Source organism: Crocodylus siamensis, chromosome 11, assembly GCF_052110815.1.
Source record: "Crocodylus siamensis isolate JL-2025a chromosome 11, ASM5211081v1, whole genome shotgun sequence".
Classification (NCBI taxonomy): Eukaryota; Metazoa; Chordata; order Crocodylia; family Crocodylidae; genus Crocodylus; species Crocodylus siamensis.
The window spans coordinates 63,744,627-63,771,224 of NC_143405.1; the positions used below are offsets into that span (position 1 = coordinate 63,744,627).

The 26,598-nt window shown below is 46.4% G+C and overlaps 1 protein-coding gene across 1 annotated transcript in view; it reads left to right on the forward strand.

The window, feature by feature from the left end:
* The first annotated feature begins 6,970 nt into the window (after positions 1 to 6,970).
* The window catches only part of LOC149855959 (cadherin-related family member 3-like), a 35,968-nt gene continuing 16,340 nt past the window's right edge, over positions 6,971 to 26,598 (forward strand). The window contains exons 1-11 of the mRNA XM_090021153.1: positions 6,971 to 7,046; positions 11,825 to 12,021; positions 13,025 to 13,196; positions 13,331 to 13,419; positions 15,619 to 15,722; positions 19,259 to 19,349; positions 20,532 to 20,632; positions 24,008 to 24,115; positions 24,256 to 24,452; positions 24,843 to 25,020; positions 26,172 to 26,334. Of these exons, the coding sequence (XP_089877279.1) occupies positions 6,971 to 7,046; positions 11,825 to 12,021; positions 13,025 to 13,196; positions 13,331 to 13,419; positions 15,619 to 15,722; positions 19,259 to 19,349; positions 20,532 to 20,632; positions 24,008 to 24,115; positions 24,256 to 24,452; positions 24,843 to 25,020; positions 26,172 to 26,334 (1,476 nt within the window). The remainder of the gene's footprint in view (positions 7,047 to 11,824; positions 12,022 to 13,024; positions 13,197 to 13,330; positions 13,420 to 15,618; positions 15,723 to 19,258; positions 19,350 to 20,531; positions 20,633 to 24,007; positions 24,116 to 24,255; positions 24,453 to 24,842; positions 25,021 to 26,171; positions 26,335 to 26,598) is intronic.

The window sequence follows — 26,598 nt, forward strand, 5'->3', positions numbered from 1 at the left end:
CAGTCACATTCAAACTTCTGCTTTTCCAGCCAGTTGTTGCAATTCTCCCCTGCTTCATTGATCTCACATCTCCCTACTCCTCTACTTACCTCCATACCAATTCTGCAAAGCCTTTAGATGTTTTTGCCCTTGAACTGCCCCATCTGTATGAGTTTTCTCTTCCATCTCACACAGAGTCAGCTCACTTCCTCTTGAAACCTCTTGATCTATTTCTTTGACAGAGTCTCTCTAGAAAGCTTCTAACAATGTCTTTGAATAGTACTGTGTTGAAAACATTGTATAAATGGATGTCTCTAGAAGCTACAGAAAGCTTTAAAAAGTGTTTGATTGTTAAAATCTGCAAGATCAAACCAGGACGTGGGACTCGCGGCCAAAAAATTGGGTACCATGATGAAATAGGGATGGGTAGCAACCATATTTCCGGAAGACAGACAGCTGTGTCAGTCTTTTTAATCCTTGAATAAATCCTGAACTCCCTCTTAGCTGTGCATTAAATTACTATGCAAGGGAGTAAAAGACGAAGGAAACGAAACTTTGCTTTTCTAATCCACAGGATGTCTGGTTTATTAACCTTCTCTCTTGCAGGTCAAGTAACTGTATAATTAGGTGAAAAAAGTGCTTCCCAATTCACAAGATGTCTGTATTGTATTAACCTTTATGCTGCTGCCTTTGGTGGAGATGTCCCAGACTATGGTTAAGATGATAATTCCTTCCCTGGAGGTGTCAGAAGACCATATCATGGGGAAGAACTACAAAATGGGCAGTCAGATGGCCAAATGCTAGAGCAGTGATTCTCAGCCAGGGTACCCCGGGGTGCCGCCAGGTCTTCTGAAGAGGTGCGAGGAGATAAGTGAGGTGTTAGGAGATACACACAGGCTCAGGCTTTTCCCTGCCTGGACAATCTCTCACTGCCAGGCCCCTCTGCAAGGAAATAAGCACTATAATCTATAAATTAGTTTCTGAAATTGGATGCTACTCATTTTGCCAATGTTACAGTGGTACCTCCATAATACCTTGAGTCCAGAAAGGCTGAGAAGCAGTGTGCTAGACTATCCTGCACAAGCCTCTTTGCTTTGAATGCAGCAGGACTGTGCAAGTCCCAGTTAGAAAATGGACAGAGCTGTGAGAGGAGCAGGCTGCTGGTTGGGGGTGGGGGTGGGGCATGGGGGAGAAGGGTTGGGATGGACGTAACCCTTTGGCAAACTCTCTAACCAGGGACATGATTCAGCACTGGAACAGAGAGGCGGTGGCATCTCCATCACGGGAACATCCTCAGTGAAGGTGAGGCAAAGCTTTGCCCAGGAGGATTCACACAGGGACAATCCCCAATCCTGCCTTGAGCAGGAAATGGATTGCATGACCTCACTGGGAACAGAGTTCCCGTTCAAGAGGACTGCAACTGTGACATCAAAATATATACAGAATATGCTAAATGTACCTACTGGCTGTCTTGCAAGTGAACTCACTTTCACCAGGACCCTGGAGAAAGGGGAAGGGCCTTTCCTCATCTCCTGACCTTCTCAGAGGGAGGTACCCAAGGCTAATGGAGTCTCCCCTTTTGCTTCCAGCTCAGTTTTGAAAGCTCACTTTTTGAGTTCTTATCTGAGCAGTCACCTCCAAATGGGAGGATCTCAAATCAGACTGCTGAAGGGATGCTCCAAGTCTCAAGGCTAATGATTAACTGAAGACAATGCTTCCAATCCTCCCACCCTCCCTTTGCGAGGGAGCTGGCATTGCAAGCAGGGAAAGGGAGAGACAAGCCATCGACAGAGAGCAAGAGTGGTTGGCTTTTTGCTCTAGATGCTCGGAAAAACACAAGCAATCATAACAAAAACCAGCCAGGAGGGAGGATGTCACGCTTTAACAAAGGTGTAGTGACCCTGCAAAACGGCACCACTCAAAGTGCTGGCCCCACTTGCCCACAAACCCAGAGCAGGTTAAGGACAGAAAGTCTGGTGTGGAAAATGCCAGGGTCACTTTCCCTCTGCAGATTTCCCAAAGGAACTACTTCCTGCTCGTTCGCCGATGACCACAGAGATTTTTATTCAGGACACTCATCTTTGAAGTCTTACAGGTTTGCAGCACTCTTGGTTTTTCCTTCTCCTCTTCTCCCCCCATCTCTGCTTCTCCCTTTCCATTTGGAAAAGCCAAAGAGCAGCATAGGGAAATACACTTGGCAAGCCAAGCCTGAAAAGCCTCTGTGTTTGATTTCCCAGTTGCACTGGGGGAGAGCAATGGGAAAATGCTGAGGACATACCTTGGTACCTTGGTGTGAGGATCTATTAACTCCTCTGTGAAATGAAACACCAAACCAGAAGGAAATATGAATACATCCTGCTTACCAACAAACAACTTTGAGGTAAACAGACTACTCCAACTTTTCTCCGAGCCTACCCTGCAAACAAAATGAACTTTTCCAAACAGGAGATTTTACCACCATCAACCCTGCTATGAAATATGAACTTTCATTTCTACCCAGGAGAACTTTTACAATCTTCTCTCCGATGCCTGATGAACGGGGTTTGCACCCAAAATCTTGCAATTAAAGAATTGCTTTTGCAAAAATGTAGTTAGCCTACTAAAAGATATCACCTCTGCCCCGAGTCCTGATTGCTGTTCTCTTCCATTCATTCCACCCAGAAGCACACCAGCTACAGATGCTTCCTCTCCCTGATGAAGGGTATTTGTACCCAAAAGCTTTGCAAAGGTGAATTTTTTCCGACTATTTGAGTTGGTCAAATAAAAGATATCGGATTTACCCAAAGAACCTCATCTGCCTTCATCCTTAGACCAACACGGCTACACCCTACACCCCTGTTCTCTTCCAGCGAGGCCATTCTTTCGGCAACAACTGATGTGTTCAAAACGCGCTTGCCAGCTGCAATCCTGGCCCAGACGCCGATGCTCCTGCCTTCCTGCAGTCAGGCCCTTTGGGAGGCTGTGGTCCTGTCGCTGCAGCAGGCCGCTCTCTGCCTCCTAGACCTGCTGGCAGAAAAGCATCTCACTGGAGGTTGTGCATCACAGCAGCCCGGCTCCTCTCCGGTGGGAGCAGGGAAGGATACAATCAGTGCAAATCACAATACAACGCGATATAACATCGCTGCAATACCCTACCTTTTGGAGCCTGGGCATCTCATTTGCCTGGCTCTCGTGACTCCGTTTCCCCCAGCTCTCCTCTCTGCTTGCTCCTCGACGACGTTCGCATCCAGCTGAATCACTGCTTGGGGAGAAAGGGAGAGAGTTTAGTGCTTCCACAGAGCCGAGCGCCCAATTCGTTGTCCGGTTTCTGAGAAAGGCAAGGTGCACGCAGCTAGAAGCCCCATTCGAGGCACAGTCATTTGTTTGCTTTAGATCACCCTCTTCCTCTGGGCCGATGCACGTGCCCCATGCCTGGCAGTACTCACCACGGCTGGCTGGGATCAGTAAGACATCTTTTCACTTGCTACTCCCAGGCAGAGACAGCTGTTAGCTGTCACTCCAGCTCCAGTGACCAAACTAGCTTACGTCCCAGCGCTAACACCAGGGTCTCCTTGATGGAAGTCGAGTGTCTGCGGTTCTCAAAGAGGTGGCACAGGACCAGCATCGTGATTTGCAGCTGCAGCCCAGGGTGCCACAAACGGAGCCAATTCAGAATATTTATGAACCTCAGGCATGTCAGGTAGAAAGAGCCCGCTCTCTTTGATATTCTCCATGGGAGCACAGGTCATTCACGCCACATAATTCGGAGACGCATGGATGCCTGTGGAAGTGGTTGATTTTCCCAGGAGGTTGGGCTTCTTTTAAAAAGAAATTATTTCATTTTTAAGGGAAAAAAAAAAAGGAATTAGGTTAAGATTGACTGTTTTTCATAAAGCTTTCTGTAGCGAAAGGGATATGTTACTGGATGTTTTGTCATGGAATAAAAATGTTTGAAAGGCTTCTCCCCATTTTTGCTGCAGGCTTCATGATCCCTACTGATTGTTTTATAACCTCAGGGTTTCACGTGATATTATAAAAGGAGTATCTCAGCTTTTGATGCTTTCATCTCTCTGGTGCCACCCTGCCCTGGCTTCTGCCTGTCTTCAGACTCAAGCAGCTCATCATCTCTGCACAGCTTTTGATTAAAAAAAATTAAAATCTGGCTGTCACAGTTGTGGGGAAATGAAACGAAGCACTTCAGCACCTGTGAGCATCTTGGTCCAAGTGCCTGGATCTTTTGAAAACTTTACACAGACCCCCATAGTCTCCATTCACGATGCTATCAGTGATCTTATGCCAAATGCTGCGGCTTGCTCCATCCCGCGTATTAACAGTATAACATGGCATATTAAAGAATCAGCTGCAGAAATGAAGGCTAGAAGAGCTGGTGACTTGGAACAAAGAGGTTTATGATAAAATGCTGTTATTTGCTACAACTGCAGAGCTGATGGTTTCTAACTCTGACTTAGGCGGGCAGAAACTGCTCCACACCATTCACGTTTGTAGCACGGCACAACGAAAGGAAAAAGCTGTCAGTCAGCAACTCCATTTTACTTGGTGGAGCTGCCAGGGGACGTTTATCACATCGAGCAATGTATCTGACAAGACAGCAGCGGGATCACTACCATCCTACCGCAGTTCTGAAATGCGTTTTAACCGTGCTTATCTGAAAGGTGCAGCAGTTTATCACTGCTTACCTAAAAAAACCCGGGATTCGGAAGCGCACCTTTGCAAACCTTAAACTCAGAACTGCTGCATTGTAAGTGCAGTTGTTTTCATACCTCTGAAAATTTGGGGAGCCCACTCCAGGCTAATAATAGTTTCATATCCAGGTTCATTCTTGTGAACCCAGTTTTACGTTCCTGGATAGTACTGTACAGAGTATGATGGGCTGCATTGTTCGGTTACCGTTCTGGGTCAGCTTCTGCGTTTGCTTCCTTAGAGATGGCAACTCTTTGACTATCCTTGGGAAGAGCCTAGTGCTCCGGGCCCAGCTGAGTTCATGGGGCCACCACCTTACGCTCTGGATTTCTTATGTGCCCTTTAATAGCCGGGGAGCATTTTTCTCAGGGCCATCTTCACCTGCGCCATAAATCCCTTTTTTTATTCCCCCGGTTTTCAAGGCATGCCGAGTTGCTTCTGCTGCAGAAGGCAACTTCATCCGGTACCAGGACATTTTGATTCACTAAGTCCGTCAACACAGCGCTCTGCCACCCGAATCAGAGATGACTCATTGCTAATTATATGTTTCAGGCACAGAATTAAAGAAATTGTTTGCTTGAAACACAGTTAAATGGCGTTCAACAACCACGCGTCTAACACCGGACCTAAACCGGAGAGATGCTGAGACCTTGCAAGACCCCTCATGGGCAAGGTCCTGGCTTCTTTGCAATCAGGGGAACATTGGACCAGCACTTCACCCGTTGCCTCCTGATGGAGCTGAAGTTCGTTTTGAACATTTCCTGAGCATTTTTCATTCATGATTTCTGCAAAATAAAGAAACTCCCAAGTTTTTCTCTTGCTTTTTTCTTTTTGCTGTGAGGTAAGCAATGGAAGAACAACACTTCATTTCACTTTAAGTTGTATATAAAAATCAACTGTACCAAACTAATAAAATGGATTAATCCCCCAGGCTTCATGTTTAGGATCTGGTAACGTGAAAATCCAATGCTAGCTGACTACATAAACTTATTTTTAAGCTTCAAATCCAATTTTAACCACTGACTTCAGGCAGGAGTGAATAAATTGGTTTTGTTTGCATTAGAGCGGCTTCAGACAACACCATCAGCAATCTGGTAGGATTTGAAATCTTCTCTGAATGTCTCGTAGGCTCTCTTGGTCTCCCAACACAGGATTTTTCCTTGCTTTAAAGCACAAGATGAAAGTTAAACAATGACTCTTCCCCTTCAAAGATCGATGCATCACCACATGGCCCATAAGCATCTCCTTGCCATCTACTAGATCATGGAGGTACTAAAACATAAGACCTGCTCTTTACTGGGCCAGACCCTGGGTCCCTCTTGCTCAGTCTCCTGCGTCATGCAGCGCCAGAGAGCAGACGCTGAAAGGCAGAATGAACTGGGTCTGACCAGGGATTTTCCACTGTTCCTCTCTCACTTGCAGCCTCCAGCATTTAAGGTCTAGGATGAAATTAATACGCTAAATGCAATTATCACACTACATTAATATGACTTACCTTGCAATCTTGCTTTTGCTTGACGAGTTTTCTTTGTAGCTAGCTGCCTCTTACCATTGCCAGGCTCTTTCAAGTAGGCTCCAGAGTCAGAGGAGTGCATTTGTCTATAGTTCATGGTCCCTTCACCTCAAGCTAACTGACTAGCAGAGACTTCAGCGTTCTCATCTCGATACCTACAGACATCCCAACAGGCTCGCGGATGATGAACCCAGCACTTCGAACTCAGCTCTGCCACGAGCCCAGGGTAAGGTATTTCTTCTCTGCTAACTTGCAAATGGGTCGGTGACCGCTGTGAGAAACGGCCCACTGAAAAATTGTGACTGCGAAGAGATAATAAATTCAGCAGAGCTGTGAGAAATGTGACAATAAGCAGCCAAATGTTTCCTGGTGACTGGCAAGTGCATGACATTTTAGTATGATGGCAAGCATGTCCTGAGTGACTGGATTTCAGCCTGTGCTGTGCTGAGTAATTGTAGCAGTGAATATTCTTAATATGGTAACCCCAAAAGGTTCGGGACCCTGCGGAAAACCTAGCCCTGCAGGGATGATGCTCTAGAGGCAAAGCTTTTTCCTCCCTAACTCCATCACTTTGATGCTAACAAAGTGAATCCCAAAGAAACAAATTGCAAATTCCACCCTCCTCTGGAAAAAAAAAAATCCCCTCTTCTCCCACTCATTAAGCCACAGGTCCCTCTTCCCCTGCTGCAGAAGAAATCTAAAGCAAAGTCAATGGGGCATAAGGCATATCCAAGAAGGAGTCACTTGTGGGATGAGTTAGCCACCAACGCAGGGGTCTGTTGCAGGCTGGCATGCAGAATGCATCGTGCCAAACTCGGAGCAGAAACTGGACGGGACTATTTCATCCCGTACAGAATAATGGGCTGCCTCTGGTGTAAGTCAATCAAACGCAACATCCTTCTGGTTCAGAGGCAAGTTTGCACTTGTATTTTCCCAACACCAGATGGTAGCAGAGACTAATCTTGCCAGGGATTTTCCCCAGCGTAGCAGGGATTCGTACATACAACTCATCCACCCTCTCTCTGCAGGATGGTACCGAATTGTATTCAAACAGTCTTTTAGATCAAATCCTACCCCTCAAAGGCTACATAATTCATTTGACTCAGAGAGTGTAATAGCTGCTTTTGGCTTTTCTTGTTCCCCGAGAGGTTTCATGTTTCTCTTTTCTTTGGCAGGCAGCACGTGGACCCTATCCTATTCCCCCGCGTTTGGTATTCTGCTGGCTTTTACTGCGAGTTGAGGACAGAAAATGTTAAGAATTATAATGTCAGGTATCCAGGTCATAGCTGTATTGGTTTACAGGAAAAAGCAATCAGGACTCATGGTACAGGCAATATCTTTTATAAGACCAACTAGATTTAAAAAAATAAATAAATTATTTAATTGCAGGCTTTCGGGCACAAACACCCTTCATCAGGCATTGGAGAAAAGATTGTAAAAGTTCTCCTGGGTAGACATGAAAGTTCATATTTCCTAGGATTTCACAGAGGAGTCAATAGATGGAAAACTCCTCTGGGCAAGCATTTCTTAGCTGGTAGGGCGTCTCTGAGCTCTGCTGTGAGGCTCTGTGATGATGCAAAACAAAGGCAGGAGCAGTCTCTCAGGTTGCAGGTGGTCAAAGATGCTTCCTCCTTGTGAAATTATGACTTAAAATAGCATTGTCCTGTAAGTAGTGCCCTTTATTCCAATGCTTGCTTATAGCTCATGGTCCCCATCCTAAAAGCGTTTATGCAGGTAGGTGAACTGTCCCATTGAAAGAAATGGAGCTGTTCCTCTGGAAGAACTTCAGCCTAACTACGGATGTCTTCAGGACAAAGGTCAATATGTGCATGATATCTACCATCACCCCCAGGGTAGAAAGCCCAAGAGAGGGAGAGGAAATATTGCAGCTTTGAAAAGCTGGATCTTTCATGTCCATTACAGGATCTGTGTTCTCCAGGTCTTGCACACCGGTGCAAGGTTGAAGCATGCATAGACGGATAGCTGCATGTTGGTATAGCTCCTAGCATGCATAAGAATTTGTCTATCCATCGATGCTAAACAGCCAGCTTACCGTGCACTGGCACATGGATCTACTTCTCCAGGGGTCCAGGGATTGGCACGTAGATCTACTTCTCCAGGGGCCTGGGGATTGCAGGTCTGGTACACCAATGCACGTTCAGAGGATGCAGTCCCCAGTGAGAACAGTTTGGCTGGGTAGGGGCCCAGTTCTCTCTGTACATGGGCACATTTATAACTATCTTTATGTGAGGCGTCTCAGCAGGGCGTGTGGGAGAAGAGGCAAAAGATGGCCCCAACGTGCCATTTCATTTCAGTGATGGGTCACTCAAGCCCGGAGCGCTGGGGTACCTGGCCAAAAGCTGCTGAATTTGTTTTCTTGAGTGAGATATCTGGGGTATAAGAACAGACAATGCGGAGGCACAGCAGGGAGAGAAGTTTACCAACTTTTTACACCTGGCCAAACTGCTTGAAATCACAGAATCACAGAAAATGAGGGTGGAAAGGACCTCAGGCAGTCATTAGATAAAGAGTGCTGTCACCAGGAGAATTTAAAAGGCAGGTTTCTCTTAGTGGGGAAAGGACCAGGCCATTAAGAACAGGATATCAGGTCAAGTTTCTCAACAAACCAGTGTTACATCATCTGGAGATAGTGGTAATCACGCACTGTGCTTTGTGAAACAAATTAGCTTTGTTAGCACACTGTTTTGGCACAAGCAAGAGCATGCAATTTATGAGTTAGCAGGGCAGGTTGTTTGCTAATGATTTTCCAGTGACTCTTACCTCAAACACCCTATTAAAGCTTAAATCTCATTTTACATGAAGCAAAATTAAGCTGCAGACTTAAGCTGCTGTGTTAATTCTGTTTGTGCTGACTGCTATTCCACAGCAAATATTTTTCCTCAAGTATTGCATTTTGCTGAAAACAAACCAACCAAACAAACGAACAAAAAAATAAAATAAAAAAACAAAGCAGGGAAAAGGTTTAAGCTGTAACTAAAGATGATTGCTTGCTGATAGCATGAGCAAGTGACAAGTTTAGACAGAGCACCTGGAAAGGGACAATGCCGCCCAGAACAATATTTCCTATTAAATGTCACAGAAGCCTTCCCATCCCACTTACTGCCCCGAAAGTCAGTCACGGGGGAAGGCACCGAAACAAGCTTGTGATCCGTCACTGGGAACCATATTAAAAAGAGAATGCGTTACATTTTCGTAATTCTTCTTTGGTTGGATTCAGCTCCAGGTCAGTACCCAGATTTCTGATTCATGCTTTACAAATCTGATCAGTGTTGTCAGATCAATTCTACCTCGTTAGCATTCATGAAAAAATAGTATTGGCAATTTAAAAAAAATACACAAAAGCAAAAATTATTAATTAGCATGCCATGGATATTTCAGGTAATGGTTTGAGTCAGCAGCAAAAATGCAAGTGTCTAGATTTCAGGGGAAGTGGCTGGATGGCCACCCCCACACAGCCGAGTCTATGCGCATGTAAATTGGCGATGGGCTGAAGTCTCTGCAAATAAGCAAATATTTGGGCTTTTGTCCCGTTTCTCAGCTCTCATTTGAGAGTGCTGTGCAAAACCCCTCACTCCATCAAACCCGTCATCTGGGGGAATCGTTAACCCTCAAGTGTGATCCACAGCTCAGATGAAGTCAAGAGCAGCCTCTCTCATCCTCTGCAATGGGCTGTGGCTAGGACCTGTCTTCTATATGCTTTAATAATGTTTATTTGCATTGATTGATTTGCTCAGTTCAAAATGGTTGCGCCCTGTTGGCTTACATCTAATTTAATCTACCATAATTGACTACACGGGCAGTTGGAGAAATTCGGTGCAAACGAAGTTAGCATTTAATTATTGCGCTACTGTTTAGAGAGCGCACATCAATGTCACATAGAATTAGGTTCTTATCTCTAGAAGGCTGAGTCTTGTCAGGCTGACCTCGGATCGCATAGCACCTTCTCCAGAAACAGTCGCACTTTCCTGAATGAGGATACCAAAAGTTGGGCCACAGGGTCAACCCCCTCCATGAAAGTATAGAAAAGCAGTAGAAATGCTGGGATCAAATACAACTCATGAGGAATCGTTTCACTGAGCACAGAATCCTATCTGCGCAGTGCTTTTCCACCGGGGGAGTTTAATCCATATTTTTGGCAGCTAATTGGTAAAAGAGGATGGTAATATCCATGGAACAGTGGATTTGCTTGTGATCCAATTACACGTAGGACATGTTGGATAGTTTGGTTCTAATAAACCTATAAGCCCTGCAACGTAGAGCAACTTTGCATGGGAAAGGGTGGCTATTAATATTATTATTGTTGGCAGACAAGTTTCTTTGGGTCAATCTGACCAATTAATTTAGTTAGTTTAATACAAGATATCAGATTGACCCAAAGAACCTTGTCTGCCTGTATCCTTAGACCAACATGGCTACAACCAACAACCCTGAAACATTATTATTACTATTACTATTAGCCATGCTGCGAGTGCAGCCAACACATGATTGGGCTGACTAGACTGTCTTGTGAATTTAAATCGTGCTTACGTGCTCCCCTGAGCTCATCAAACCTTGTCTGCCTATGTTTGTAAGTGCATCAAACAACGAGGAAGAGCCTGCTCGGTCCTTGCCTGCACGCAGGTAAATGTAGGAAATCTCTTGTGTAATTGCACAGGCTTTGACTGAGTAAATACTCCATTACATAAGAGGAAAAGTCTGGCCTTACTGCTGAAACTTGAGAGGCAAGGACGTTCAGAGAAGCACTCTCAGAACCTAGGAAAGCTGCGAGCAATCACGCACGGCATGACCTGGCTAATCTAGAGCTAGTCCAAATCCCCCAGAACAAGCCCCAGGTCCGGTCCTGCCCACGCACCTAAGGCTGGCTGCTTTTCCCCTTTAGCGTGCGTCCCTTTTCGCAGAAGCAATCATCGTTTCAGCACGAGGTGGATTCCACCGTGGAAGCTGGGCCAGGCTACCTAGTCTTCCCCGAGGGGAGAGTAATACCACACGTGCCGAGCGCACGGTAGACCAGGATTAGGACGCCTTGTTTGCAGCAGTAGGATAGGAGCACGTTTTGCTGGGAGTGCTCTCGAGTGCTGCTGCTGGCTTCTCCGCTGGGGTCGGAGCTGCTACGGGGCGGGTCAGCGTGCGACGTGCAGGCAGCCTTGGCCAATGCCTCTGGGCTCCTACAGAGCTAGTCGAGGTGCTACCATTTGCTCCAAGTTTGTACTATTTTTAATCCGTCCTTGAGGATTGCCCCGCGATATCTAGACGCAGACTCGCTTAGCCCTGCCAGATCCGCCCTGGTGGTCACAGCCAACTATGGGGGGACCAACACTGGCAAAATCCATTTAGCACGTTTTCAGGGTGCCTCTGTGCCTCGGGACCTGAAAACTCCCTGGACAGTGTCCCACCTGAATGCAACCTGCAGCAGATCTGCCTCAGCATTGCTCTCCACGGCTTTCTGCCTTGCCAGCAGTCCTCTGACAGCCCCAATCCAGACCGGCAGAGACAGGACTGACCTCAGAGCCTAACTTTCGTTCCTGTTTGCTAAGCTTTAGCCCCAAGCCCTGGAGACTCCAGAGAAATTGGGCAGCATTATTTTATTTTTTTTCTATAAAACACATCAACACCTGCACTCTTCTCTCGTAGGTTTTCAAGCACTGCTCAGTTTAACTGTTGTGAACCCCAGCCCCGTGGCAGAAAATGCACCAGAGCACACGGTAGTTACCACCATCACCGTCACCGCATCTCCTCCCGGTTCATTCGTTGGAGAGCCGGTTATTGTGAATGCCAACCCAGTTGTGCATCCATTTATCATTACCCCCAAAGCTACAAATCAATGGAAAGTAAGTATGTCCCAAGCATCTAGTCATGCCCCACAACAAGCATCTCTCGGTTAAAGCACAGAGCAACAATTCTGCCACCTGGCACACGCTGACCACCTCTTTGCAGCTGTAAAAGACCAAAGCAACACATTAAACTGCCTTTTTAGAAGCAACAAGTTCAAAACCTCTGCTTCAAGGAGCCGTCATCTGAATGAACACAGAAACACGCGCTGGTCACGGTCACGCTTGCTTTAGAAAACAGGCTGCCAATAATCTGCTGAAGCATCAGTGATGATAGTAAATGATCCCGTTAAATATATGGTGCAGTGAAACTGGGTAGACTCACAGAGAACAGAGCAAATTCCCCTTGTTAGGGTTTATCTTGCCATTTTGCAAAGGGTTAGAAAGTTAAATCTACCTTCCTATTTCTGCATTATTCTTTCGTTACCCATTGTTGAGCTTCCTTCCTTTGCTTGTTTGCTTTAAAATTACTCATCTCATTGAGGAGGGGGGGAGCTGGGCAGTCTGAGGCGAGAGTAGCAATTTCACAGCAAAATAACACTAAAGGACTGAAACACAGAGATTACATAGATACATCAATGTAAATGAGACAAGCAGTGTTCTGGTTATACAATTTTCAAATTGTTACCTGTCCATAGCTTTGACTGTGATTAGCTACAGAAATGGCACAGAGTATGTAATGAGGAGATACACTGAGGATGCTGGTTTGAGGTCTAATCCTGTTCTCATTATTCTCAATGGTAAAAATCTCATTAATTTTTCCTGGTCCCATGTGTATACTCTGCTACTGTATTTGCCACTGGCTGTGCGCGCAAGCTGGAAAGACAATGCAATAAAGCAGCCTGACTTTACGTGCCCATAATTCATTTTTTAAAACATTTCCCTGGCCCTCCTGAGGGGCCAGATAAAAAATGCAGGAGCTCAAGGTTTATAAGCTCTAGCGTTTTGTGCTAATGAGCACGTTTTATTCCATTTCTGTAATGTTTTCCTCTCTTGGTCCCAGCTAACGACGACAATGCTGCCCGAGCTGGATTTTGAAACCGTGGCGCTTTACTCGCTTGTGATACTGGTGAAAGACATGGTGGGGAGATCAGCTTCTCAGACGATCGCCGTGCAGATTTCCAATGTCAACGAAGCCCCCTTCTTCACCGGCGCCCTTGCTCAGCTCGGCCGAGGTACAAAGCACTCGCACCTAGCATTCAACAGGCATGGGTCGCTGGATCCGATCCCGATCTTGTCTTAGCATAAGTCAGCCCGAGAGTTACAGCACTGAATTCGAGACTGGGCTCATTTAATTTCTGTCTTGCAGTGATGGAAGTGTGGGTTGCAGAGGACACCTTAGCACATACCGTCATTTATACAGCCAGAGCCAAGGATCCAGAAGAAGAGGCCTTGAAGGTAATGTACAGTAATAGATGGAAAAAAAAAGTTAGTGGGCTGATGGCAAAGTTACTCAAATACATCTGTAAATTAAACAGATCCACTGTGCTTGCTGAGACGCTGTCATCGCTGGCAATGCTCCGTGACTGCAGCATTCATCCACAAGTATTTTGGGGCCTTCAGACTGGCAGCCCATGGTCGTGGCATTGGATGGGGTCTAACAACTAAGGGCCTGGCTGTGCCCCACATACCTCATTAGCCATGGTCACAGAGGTGGTTGGCCTGAACCAGCCTGAAGTCAGGCCAAAGGCAGAGCAGGGTGGCACCTTAGATACTAATTAGTTCAGAGAGACATGAGCATTTATGAGCAACAACCTGCTTCATCAGACATTGTCTATGAAAATGTGGCACCTGCCCTGCTTTCTGCCACGAATTCAGTCCAACCCCCACAGGACGGAAAGGTCACTTTTATTTACAAATTGCCCTTAGACCCCGAGTCCTGTGCAAGGGGTGAAGCGACGTCTGCTTTGTTATTTCCTGCTGGGTGGGAAGTGCTGGCTGGATCAGTACCCCTTTACAGACAGCCATGTAAATGTTTGCTGGGGGCACCTGGAAACGAGGACAGGCACCTTCTACATAACTCTCTCTCAAGCTATCCTCTTCCAGGGCTTGACCTTACAGCACTTCGGAAAGGGTGTCACAACTCTTATCCCAACATTACACGTGGGGAAAAGAAGGTGACTTGTTCAGGCAAAGATCCCCGGGGCAGGACCCAGGCCTTGGTGTCCCAGCCTCCTGTTCCGCCCAGAAGACAACACAGCCTGCAAAGCATCGAAATACAACACCTCAAATCGAAAGGGTTGCCAACTCCTGCAGTCCTTAGCCAAGGGGGAGGAAGACGATTGGGAGTAAGGGCTTAACTTTGTGCGTTTAGGATACACCCTCCAAATGGATGAATTTAGCAGAAGCAATGGAGGGAAGTGCTAGAAAGTCCTCCTCTCGGCGCTGTCCCAGTAGCTCACAGCCCCGCGGAAGATGGTCAAACAGAAAAGTGGAGCTCAGCCTGTTCACTGCATAGAGGACGCTGCTTCACTGATGTCAGTACAGTTGCTCTTGATTTCCACCAGCGTGGGATGGGCAACCGATTCCAAGCGGGTCCACTGCTCAGCTGGCAAAAATCAGTGTCGTTTCACTCACGTCAGTGGGGCTGTGAGCCTGGGAGCAAACCCTAAGTCTTCTCTTACTTAAAGAGGCTCCAGGAGCCCACTGAGAGGTGACTTAACTGGGCTTCGTTTGAGGTGCGTCTCCCTGGCAGGTGGATTTGTCAGGGTGATAGGACCAGAGCGATCAGATCCTAACAGAGCATGTTTTATTTGAAGATCCTACAGAAAAAATAATTAGTCGTGTTCCTCATCAGAAGGCTAAACAATTACACGGTATTGAATGATCCTGCAGTCATGCCGGTAATTAAGGAACTGTTAGCATTTTAATTATAAACCACAATCTTCAAAGGCTGACACAGTTTAGCTATAAAACAAACACGCTGACAGTTCCTTCGCTATAGAATAGAAATTAAACTTCAAAGTTTTCGGGGAGGAGGAGAAGGGAGATTATGGTGTAGGCCTTGTTTTTGTTTTTTAACATCTTTGGAGAAATTTGGGCTCAAATCATCGTGAAGTGTTTGGAGAGAATATTTTCCAAGAACTGATTCAGAACAACCTTTTTTTTTTTTTTTTTTTATGTGAACTCCCGTGGCTCCTTTGAAAGTAGGACGAGGCCTATTCTGCTCTGGTTTACAACTGTGTAAATGAGAGTGTAATGACAGAGTCACAGGGCAGAAGCCCAATTTAGGGATTTGAAAACCACCTTTGTTTACGCATAAAAACAGCAAGGAACGGAGCTCAAATCCACTGTACGTTATGGGTGTAGGTTGTAGCCGTTTTGGTCTAAGGACACAGGCAGACCAGGTTCTTTGGGTGGATGTGATCTCTTTTATTTGACCAACTCAAATAGTTGGAAAAAATTCTTCTTTGCAAGCGTTGCAAAGAAAGCTTCTTTCTTCTTTTTCAGGTTTGGAAAGAAGCTTTCTTTGCAATGCTTGCAAAGAAGAATTTTTTCCAACTATTTGAGTTGGTCAAATAAAAGAGATCAGATTTCCCCGAAGAACCTTGTCTGCCTTACATTATCGGATATTTTGCTCTTTCTTGCCCGCTTTAGTTGGAAACCTCCCCCCCCATCACAAGACCTGACCCTACAGCTGTCACTCACTCCATGGCCGAGAAAGTAGACGAAGCAAAGGTCATAACGATCGTTTGGCTTTGGTACCTTTGAGCTTGGTTAGACAATTGTTCTGAGCAGATCCGAGCACAGGGTCCCAAGTTCAGCAGAAGTCTAACGGAGCAATACCAGACCTATGCACATGCTCAAGTGTTGTAGGCCTCAGCTCACATGTAAACCGGTTACAAATTAAGTGTGCTGCCAAAGCGCTTGCTAGTTCATCCACAAGATGGCGAAGTAGTTCATAACATACAGTAGCCAATCACTGCTAGTCGCAGCCGTCACCGTTTCCACCGAACCTCAAATGGACACATACTTCCATGCTCCTTTGCGATTTCCCATCTTCAAAAGGCCTCATGCAAGTTTTAATATTCAAATCACCTCTCCATTCCCATAAAAGAGCTTGCATTTGATTGCTACGTAAAATTAGAAATACATTCAAATGTATTTGTGGTGTTCAAAACCAAACAACTCTCCCCCCCACCCCATAAACTTTTGCTCATGCAAATTATTTACCTCCAAGACCAAACCAAATAGATCTCGTGGCAAACGCATCCCCTGCTAGAACTTAGAAATCCCCGATTCTTGGTACAATCAAACTGCGGTCCTTGCTGAATGAACACAGTAGGGGAAAAAACAGTAAGGAGATCACTGATTTTTAAAAGGCAGCACCGCAGACACTGTGTCACTGGCATATTGTGTTCAAATCCCCCAAGCACACCATGGGCCATGGTGCTGGATGTGGAAGAGGCTGCACTACGGGCTTTGATATAGGGGGATGAATGAGTGATCTTCCTTCATGTCTGGAGCAAGACTGCTGCTCTTTGAAAGCAATAGCTCCTTCCCTGTCTGCCCCACGTGTCACTGCAGCAGTGTGCTTTGGAAGGGCTCACGATATATATGCAGAAGGGTGGATACGAGCCTTAACAGTGTCACCAGAAAGCTTTCAACCCCCCTTGCCATTTGGTTTCAAACATTGCCTGTGGGACCTGGGCAGGCCATTCTGTGCCCATGGGAAGTCTGGGCGAGAGCTGTGGCTCCGTGGGGATCCCTTCCTGCTTGCCCACGGCATAAGCCCACCATAGGGGCTGGGCTAGCCCAGCAAATTGCTCTTTAAGCTTGGGGACCATCACGTCCTGAATGCAGCCCAGCCTAGACAGAGATGCTGCACAAAAGGGTGAAAATACAGAAACACTTTTGACACAGGGGAATTTACTTTGTATTTCAAGCTGGATTAAAATGACACTGGTGTCCTGAGCAGACAGGGTAAAGCATGCTTTTCTGGAGGAGTAACTTTACGCCACAGTAGGTGCATCTACACAAGATGCTAGCCGAATAACACTGTGCAGTACTGTGGCGGGCAAAACCTGTGCTAATATGCTACTGTGCAGTAGTATTAGGCTACGGCGCAGTTAGCATCTATAAAAACCCATGCGCCGGCGCTGCTGCACAGGAGCGCCAGTGACTGCACATTGATTTAATGCTTGGTTATGCAAGTACTGAACTTAACACGCAGTAATTACAGTGCATTAATGAATGTGTAGATCAACCTAGTAGGGCTCTATGCTGTGCATCCTCTCCTCTTTTACTAGGGAATACATTTAATTTACTCCATGCATTTACTACAGATTGGTACTAGGACAAAACTTTGGCTTTAGAGCAGGTGACCTACTAGATTATTGCCTACAGAGCCATTTTCTTCTTGGCTGGGTGCACACGCACCCAAGCTGGCGTTGCACTAGCTTGAGTACCAGTAGCAGGCGAGTCATGGTAGGGGAGAGCTCCTGGCAGCCTGATTTACCAAGTTTTTAGGGCAGATTTTGCAGCTCAGTCTTTTCCCTGCTGATGTGGTTATACTCTTACTGGGGCCTGAGCTGGCTAGTTTAAAGATCAATGCAACAAGGTGGTCACTTCTGTGACAGCAGCCTGGGCATAATTCCTGCTGCAACGGGACAGCTCTTCGTCCTCCCTGCTCCAAGGAACTGAAGGCCTAGATTATAAGCAGACCTACCCTGTATCTGGCCCAAGAAGGTTCAGCCTTTAATACTCAGTTCTCGAAATGCACACTAGAAAATGACTGAATGAGACACTTACGCTGAAAAATTTGGAGCAAACATCACCAGGCTGGTCCTATGGACATGCTGGGGGGCGAAGGGGAGCACGGCCTGGGAAAAGCCTGCAGGATGAGAGGTGTCACGACTTAAATTACACAAGAGCCGAGACCTGCCAGCATTGCGACACTTCCCCTTGCAGATAACGGGAGGGCTAAGCCAGCGCGTGAGCGACCTTCTTGCAAACCCGGCAAGATCAAGCGTCTTCGGCTTGTGATTGTTCATCCGGGTCAGCAGTTCAGCTCTCCGGCCGATTGCCAGCCAGAAAGTTACCTAGCAACCATGCCAACCGCTCGGCAGATGTAAATATATCAGACAGTAGCTACCAGCCAAATTTTGCTCGTGTGAGATAAAAGCTGAAAAACCCGGGGCTATAAACAAGCTGTCCCCTCCCTGGGGACCCAAATTAAGAGCCAGGGATGGGTAATGGGGCACCGGATGTTACCCACCCATATGACGTGGCTCGGTACTGGAGGGAGCCCGCTATCACCCCGAGGCACGGACGCTCCCGTTCCCATGCAGAGCTCCAGTGACTTAAAGGGGGCAAGACCCCCCCAATTCTAGCAGGTGTTTAAGGTTTTCCCCTAACACATTAGGCTCCAGTATCCCACTTTCTCCCTTCTGGCTTTCCAGGACTCGGCTCCAGCCCGTAGCTCTGATATTGTCACTGGTGGTTTCCTCCAACAAGCCCAGCTCGGGCGCATCTTCACTCTCCCCGTTTCTGCCATGCTCATCTCACCCCGGCTCTTCCCGCTAAGCCTGAAGGTGCTCTTCCTTCCTTCACTGTCTGCCACACCAAGAAAAGGCCTCTTCTGAATTTCTCAGCATGCCTCATTTTCTCTCTCCCAAAGCCATTGCATTTTGTGTCTTGTATAATCATCCTCTGGATGCTGCCTAAATGCCAGCAACAGCCTAAATGTTCACTACAGCTGCCCAATGGGTTGCAATATTCAACAACATCCTTCGTACTCCCAGGCTCAGAGGACAGCTAAGCAGGTCCGGCGCTTAACTCTGTTTAGGTCCTTTTAAAAATCCTGCTAGGTGCCTTTCTGCAGCTTTTAGACACATAAATAGGTCTGATTATCAGTCGTGCATCTCTTGGGTTCAGTAGGAAGCATAGAGAAATGGGGCTGGAAGTGAGCCCCAGAGGTCATCAAGTCCACCCCCAGCGTGGGGCAGGACCACCCCTATCTAAACCACCCCATGCAAATCCTCTCGAAAGGTACGATTTGACAGGAGCAAAGACCTCGCCATCTGCCCCTACATGACTTTAAGCTTCACAAATTGCTTTATTCGCCTCCACTCATTAGGTGGGATGCACGTGCCTTTACTGAATTGTGGAACATTAGTCAGAGCAATATGCACTGGGAAACGCTGTGCATATCTGGACAAGTCTCCTCCTATTCATTTGGATGTCGTTGACCACTTGGAAGCGAGAACAGCTGTGATAAACTACTTTATACTGGCAGGTGTACAGCTTTATACTGGCTACGACCTACAGCCCTTATACTGGCCTGCACCTGCCCGGTAGCTGAATTAGCGTGCTTGGTGCTTCAGAAGGTAACGACCAGCACGAGGCATTTTCCTCAAGTCGCAGTCGGAGCCTGTTGGGTCTGTTCTGGATGGCACGTTAGCAAAACCTGCTCCTACAGAGAGGTGACTATAGTACACCTTACCTCCTAGGTGAGTCTCAGCTAGTGAAAATGGATGCAGTTGAGCTGGGATTGGAGAAGCTGCCCCCATCTCTCTCCTGCAACAGGCCGTGGTGCCCAGCGTCACAGCACACCCTGGGAACAGCCCCGCTAAGTCAAGCAGAATCAAAAGGCTCATTGGGAGGAAGTCGGACCAACAAAACCAACAGGGCAAAGCCCCAGGGCTGCACAACGACAGCTTGATGAGCTCCAATGTCCCCCCAACCAAGCTTATTAACCAGCTGCCACTTGTCTCATCAAGAGCAGCTTGTTCTCCCCTTCAAGAGAGGCAGGGATTTCACCACACCGGTCCCCCCGCAAAATATATTCCCGATGCCCCAGTTCATAGAGGTCACTAGAGGTGGCATCCTTGGAAGGGCTTGATCCTGCCGGGACTGAACACCCTGGGTGGGAGGGGGGTTGCCCAGGACCTCACTGGCCTCTATAAAGCTATTCCTCCTTTCCCGTACTCCTGTCCAGCTTAACTTAACGATAGTATAGTAGTGATTGCCGTTCCTCATTTCATCTTGTAGCATCCCTTGCCCAAGGAAAGCGAGTCTTTCCATTGCTGCCTACACCGCGTGGACCAGAGTCCAGTCCCCTTCCCTCAAAACGGATCGCACTTGGCACCACGAGCAGCCGCACTGAAAGGAGGCGCCGTCGATGAGCGAAGCGTGAACAAGGATGGCAGAAACTTCTGTACGAGTCAAAGATAATCACTCGCATCTCATTACAGCCCTAGTTCAATTAGATGTTGCTCTGAAAGAAGATGCAAAACTGCTCGCAGCACTGAGCCGCTACAGAATTTGCCACAGAATTTCGTTCCCTTAAAATGACTGTAAAAAGCGTACGATGGGGTGATTTTGGCACAGGTTTTGCTTAAAGCGGAGGTATAAGCTTCAGTGACCCTATTAGCCAAATCTACCATTATCCTTTAAAGACTGTGCTGACAGGAGGCCGTGTTCAGCTGTAAGGTCTTGTTAATTCGGGATGTTAAGAGTTGCCGACGTGGGTATGCTGCAGTACTTGTAACGCTGCTCTTGTCTCACAGTACTCCGTGGAGGTCTTGCCGGAGAGCAGTGAATTTGCTATCGATGAGACCGGGGCAATTTCCACAACAGCCTCTTTCCATCTGGAAGGAAATGAGAACAGGTAAGCAGAATAAAGGTGGAAATGACGATAGCATTGGCCAAAGCCTTTTTAAGCGTCCAGTCTTGGTCAGTGTCTTGAGCCCAAAGTGTTGGGCTGTTTGTTCCCTCCTCCAAAATCCACTCAAGCATTTAAATGTCTATGTGGGATCCCACGCCGGCCCTCTGAAAACAACTAGTGCAGAGAAGTGGGTGGCTGCCTCTTCCTGATTTGGGATTCATCTGCCCTGTGGCTCAAAATTCATCTCAGGGCAACTGCCCCTAACCGCAAAGGTTAAATGTTTAACTTTATTAGTGAATGTTAAAAAGGGAGTGAAGATGTTTAAGGGGTAGAAGGAAGTAGAAAGACCTGCAAGAGGGGCTGCATTGGACAGGGGGGTGGCCACTAAGTTGCATCCTAAGAAGGTAGCCTACTTAGCCCAGGGGGAGCAAGCCCAGAGACACCTTTGCCATCACCAGAAGAGGCACTAATTAATTTAGTCCCAAGTGTTAAAAGTACCAATACAGACTGGGAAAAAATGGATTTAAAAATAGTTGTGATCTGTGAGCAATGGGAAATGTCCTGATTTGGACAATCACAGACGCAGAGACAGATTAGTTTTAAGGACAGCAGAGCAAACCTCTCCATCGAGTCTGACCGCCTGACCTGGAGAGACACAGACCTTCATCCCAAACCTGTGCAGAGTCTTGAGCAACAGCAGTGACATCCCTTCTGGAGCTAAAGACTTTAAAGCGATGGCACATTTTCCATTTCCCATGATGAGCTGTTCTACTGATTTGTTGCCCTCGCTAATTAAAAATTCTGCTGTTACCAGCTCCATTGTTTTTCTCATCCACTTCCACCCCCTGGATCTCGTTATACAGAAGAGGGAGAGCCAGTAGCTTGAGGTGTGTGGCAGGGGTATCGGGAAGGGTCAGTACTTGGCTTTACCTTGGGCTGCAATGGCTCAAGATCTGGCAGGCAAAATCCTGGATGCAAAAAAAAATCCAAGCCTGCAGAAGAGCTTTAAACACATAGGCAGGAGTCCTGCCACGGCCTGCAGGTTTTTATGCTCAGTTTATACCCAGTGAGAACAATAGTCAAGCTATATTAATATTGCAAAAATAGCTCTTTCACTATAAATGTACTCTGTAGGAGAGTTTTGGTTCTTTAAAAGGAATATATCATGCAGCATGACAGACTTCCATTCTGCAAGCCTATTAAATAGTTGAGAATCACTCCTTTTCCAAAACTGGTTTTAATAGGAAAACCCTCTTTTTAAGGTGACCGCTAAATCTTTTCTGAGTTCACTCACTTACTCAGCACCTGAGAATCACGATCCATAAATACAGCCATTTGCACTTGCTGTATTTTCTGTCAAAACCCCCTATTTCAGTATTTTCCTTCCCAAAGAGCAACTTTTGGGTAGACAGAAACTTTTTCCCCATGCTGACACCACTGCTCTTTGCAAGACAGCCAGATGCAAACCACATTTTCCTCTCCCCTCTTGCATGCCTCCTTACATGTGTTTCACTAGATACTGCATCAAGATTTCCCAGTCTAAGGAGCATGGGAGGGGAAACCCACCCTGCCAGACTGAGTTTATAAGCAGGGATTTAGTTGTCTCTGAGACTGGCAACTCAAAGGGAAGTTGGTTATAGGGGAACCAACTTCCTAGATGTATAGGAACACGGTGCACTTTGGGCCTTTGCAACTATCGTGAATGTTATTAATATTTGTGCTCTAAAGGCAACGCTTTTGTGAAGGTGGCAGGGAAGGGAAAAACCTTTTGTGCTTGTTTCTATGACAAATTCAGTCGTTAAATACAATACAGTGTGCATGCACGCACGCCCTCCCCGCCACAGATGATGTGCTGGGAGGATTTATCCTTCTTCCCTCGCTGTGGAAAGAGGGTCCAAGCCCTCTGTCGGGCACATCATCTCCTTAAGGTAGGGAAAGCAAAAGCCATGCATGTCCCGCTGCCTTCTCTGCAAGGACTATCTCCAGACAACACGGCTTGCTGCAGCTCAGGCCTCTCCCAGTCCAGAAGCTAGGGACCCTGCAGTGGAGACCAGGGTGCCGGGCCCTACAGCTGGACTTCCCATTGCTTCTTAACTGAGTTACTTTTGCAGCTCCTATCCCTTCTACTTATAAGCTCTTCCTACTCCCTTCACTTGCCATTCATTCAGGTCCTGGAGGGTCCTTCAGTGCACGTCCTTCCAGGCTGTTGGCTCCCAACTAGACTTCCCCCAAGTCATGTCCAGCCCCAATGAGCAAGCCTGCTGCTCCCCACGCTCTTATTTTGGATGGTCCTTGCTCACCCAGCACTCACCCAGGTTGAGCAAGTCTGCAGGCACATAAGACCCAGCACTACATGCTGTAACGCAAAGCACATGGGTCATGCTGATCTGCAAGTGCCTTGAGAAGTACTCAGAAAGCATCTACATGTGTTACATTTAACCCTGCAGCTGAGCACTGAAAATCCCTTGGGCACTCCCCAATTGGTTTGCATTTCTAATGTCTGCTACAACAGGACCTCCAAGCTACTGGGACAATGAGGAAACAGCCTCTCCAGAGAGCCTGTACTTATACTTAACACCACTCTGCCAGGAAGGGACTCGATGCTTATTTTTTAATCTAAACCCCATTTCACTCCAGAGCCAGGATACCAGGCAAATGATAGCTCCTTGTTAAAGCCCACAGCTTGCAATTAGTCTCTTCACATTTTGCCAGGACCAAACTGATGTAAACATCCTGCACCAAAACCCCATTCAGCAAAGCACATGCCTGATTTGGAGTAGCCACGTCAAACTAGTGCTCATATATTACACTTCTGCTTAAAAACACTCGATAGGTCAGAGGGCTAAGGGGTAAAGTAGCAGGTTGAAGAGGTTAAACATGCTTCTTTGGCTAATAAAATTAGCTCTTTCCTGAAATCCAGAAGGGCAAGGTTCTTGAGTTCATGGGCTTCATGACCCTTGGGATCATCCAATGTTTAAGTGGAAATCAAGAAAATTCCTTTATGCCTTATTTAGCCCTGTTAAATCCATCTCCTCAGGTACAGCAAATCACATCTGTATCAATCCTGGTAAGAATATTGGCAAAGCCTCATTAAATCAGCAGTGGCTCATTAATAGCATCCAATGAGGGTAGATTATCACCTTAGTTAAAAAAAAAAAAAAAAATCAATCAATCCTGCCCATTAGCCATTCCCCTGCATTTATGTATTAATATTCTCTTGCCGTATTAAAAATAGAAGCGATTTCTCTTTAAATCACTTTAACGTTTTAAAACAAAGCATTTTCTTAACGATGGCATAACATATCTAGTGCTGAGAAAGTTTGTGAAATCTCTCCACTTCTCTTCGTGTTACCCGTGCTGCGTTTCATTTCTTTGCAGCTACTCGATAGTAGTGAAGGTGACCGACGCACACGGCCTTTCTGCAACTGGACACATAAAGGTGTTGCTTATTAACATAAATAATAATGACCCCATCCTCACTTGCACGTAAGTAAGCAAGAGAAATTGCTTCAGCCCACAAGTCCCCACATTGGAATCGCAGGGGTTTTGCTCCTGGTTTTATTTAGATGGTCTTCTGCAGAACACTCTTCAGTAACGCACCCATATTTTTTCCTCTTTCAATAAAGTTTTTACAGCATAAGGAAAGGTGCCCTGACTCCCAGGACAGAAAACTCCACCATCGGAGAGATGGTGAACATCACACTCGACGAGGAAATCCCTCTTGGAAAGGCCATTGGCGTTTGCCAAGCTACGGACAAAGATTTAATGAACGACCTCACTTTCCACCTTGATCCAGGAAATGCTTACTTTGCTGTGGACAGAAGTAGGTCATTATGGGAATCTTCTCGGGGACCTTTAAAAGTTTATTGTAAATGAGAACACACACAAAGCAGGAGGAAGAAAGCTGAGCTGTGGCTGTGTGCTGGCAACGGCCCCCCGAGGCTTTCCCAGAAGTCTTCTCTTTGCTGAACTTTCTACCACCAGGTCCTCAGCCAAAGCTGTATTTATTTACAGTAAAATAGGATTCTAGAGCAAAATAGGTATTAGATCATATTAGATCCTAGAGCAAAAATAGCCTAACGTGAGTCCAGTTCTTAGGCAATCTAATGGAGACGTATCAATCCTTTTCATTCAGGAGATGAGAGAGACTTTGCTACCCTCGATTCTAAACCTGGGCCAATTTGCTTGACATAAATCTGTGTCCATTTCACAGCCCGTGGAACTCTGATGGTTGTGTCCAGGCTGGATATGGAGGAAGATGGATTTATGAATGTCCAGTCCTTTACTGTCAAGGCTTGTGACAAAGATCTGAGATGTGCTGCCATTTCTGTCAGTGCAAACATCCGTGGGGTCAATGATAATCCACCGTACTGTGACCAGTACACGTACAGGTGAGCAAAAGCCGCCCCCCGTGCACTGGTTACAAAGGGTTTGCTCAACGGATGAGAGTAACAGAATTTATTCTGACTTGGGTACGCTCTTCCATGTGTGTATGCATGCAGTCACGAACCGTACATGCGTGCATACACACGTGCGCGCGCGCGCACACACACACACACACACACAGAGTGTGGTTTGTGAGGAGAGAGGAAAGTGCACTTCCAATTCCTAAATTTCTGTTTAGGAAAATTTGGAAGCTTCTTCCCCCACCACCCCTCCAATACTGAATCTGCACAATGAATTTTACACCTGTAAAAAAGTGCCTAAGAAGTACCAAACTAACCCGTGCTGTGCTTAGATGACCATAAGGCTGACTGATGTACATCCTTTATGAACCGGTAGGAACACAAACGAGCCCATTTGATAAATACCAGTAGTGCTCTTGATCATTTAAATTTTAATATTAGAGGAATCCTCCTACTAGATACTTTTAAATCACATGTGGCAAAGTCTATTTTCTAATGCTCTTCGAAAGACTGGTTTATTCTGCACACCCCCTTCCCCCCCATACTCTATATTGGACACTTGTCCATCCCAGAAATACACCAGATGCTACGAATGATTAGTCTGGTTCCCTTTTCAGTTGCATTAATATAAGTCCCTGCTGCTGGCCAGGGGGTTGTGCAGATAATCCCACAGGCCTGGGATATAATGATCAGAGAGGGATGGCTATACCCTTTAAATCAGTGGGAGTTTTAACACTGAATGCCACTGGATCAGAATCAAAGCTGGACTCTGTAATCCCTGCAAGTCCAATATTTACACTGATGTACCAGTAGTGCAGAGGAGAACAAGACAAGACCTTTTTTCATAACATCTAACAGACTTCCCTACCTTTGGAAAGAACAGTGAAACCATTTGATTCCTGCCTCGGTGCATGTCATTATCTACATCAAATTAAATTCAGCAAACCAGCTTCTCAGCTGCTGTAAACCATCCCATCCCCATTGAAGTCACTGAAGTTTAAACCAGCTACGATTCAGCCTGGTGTTTGTTAAAATGGCGGTCAGTAGAGGAAATCTGCATAGCTGATGGACATCCATGGAGCATAATTACAGCGACTGCTGAATACTAATTCTTTTAATGGCTTTTCTTTAATTAGATATACAGGCATGGAGGTTATTGAAAATAATTCAGTGGTTGCTGAGCTGACATGTCATGATCAAGACAGGCCCCCGGATGTACTTCATTACACACCTAACAGTGGTCCCATTGGCACTGGAAAACTCTTTGAACAAGTCCCAGGGGCTGAGAATACAATTTGGGTGAGTACTTAAAAGAGTATTGCAAGGGCTGTGAACGGAGAACCCAAATGAAGACTGTCATCACCACCATCACAGGCAATCTCCTGTCTTTTTTGTTGATGTCTGCGGTAGAAAACTATTTTCTGGGAAGAGAGGAGATGATTGAAGTTTGGTGATCATCTGGGCATGGTGCAAAAGCACATGTCTGAGAGGGGTTTTGGAGAAGGCTGGGGGAATGCTTCCTGCCGTGATGAAGAGGAGCTTTCTTAGGTGGCTTCCAATGAG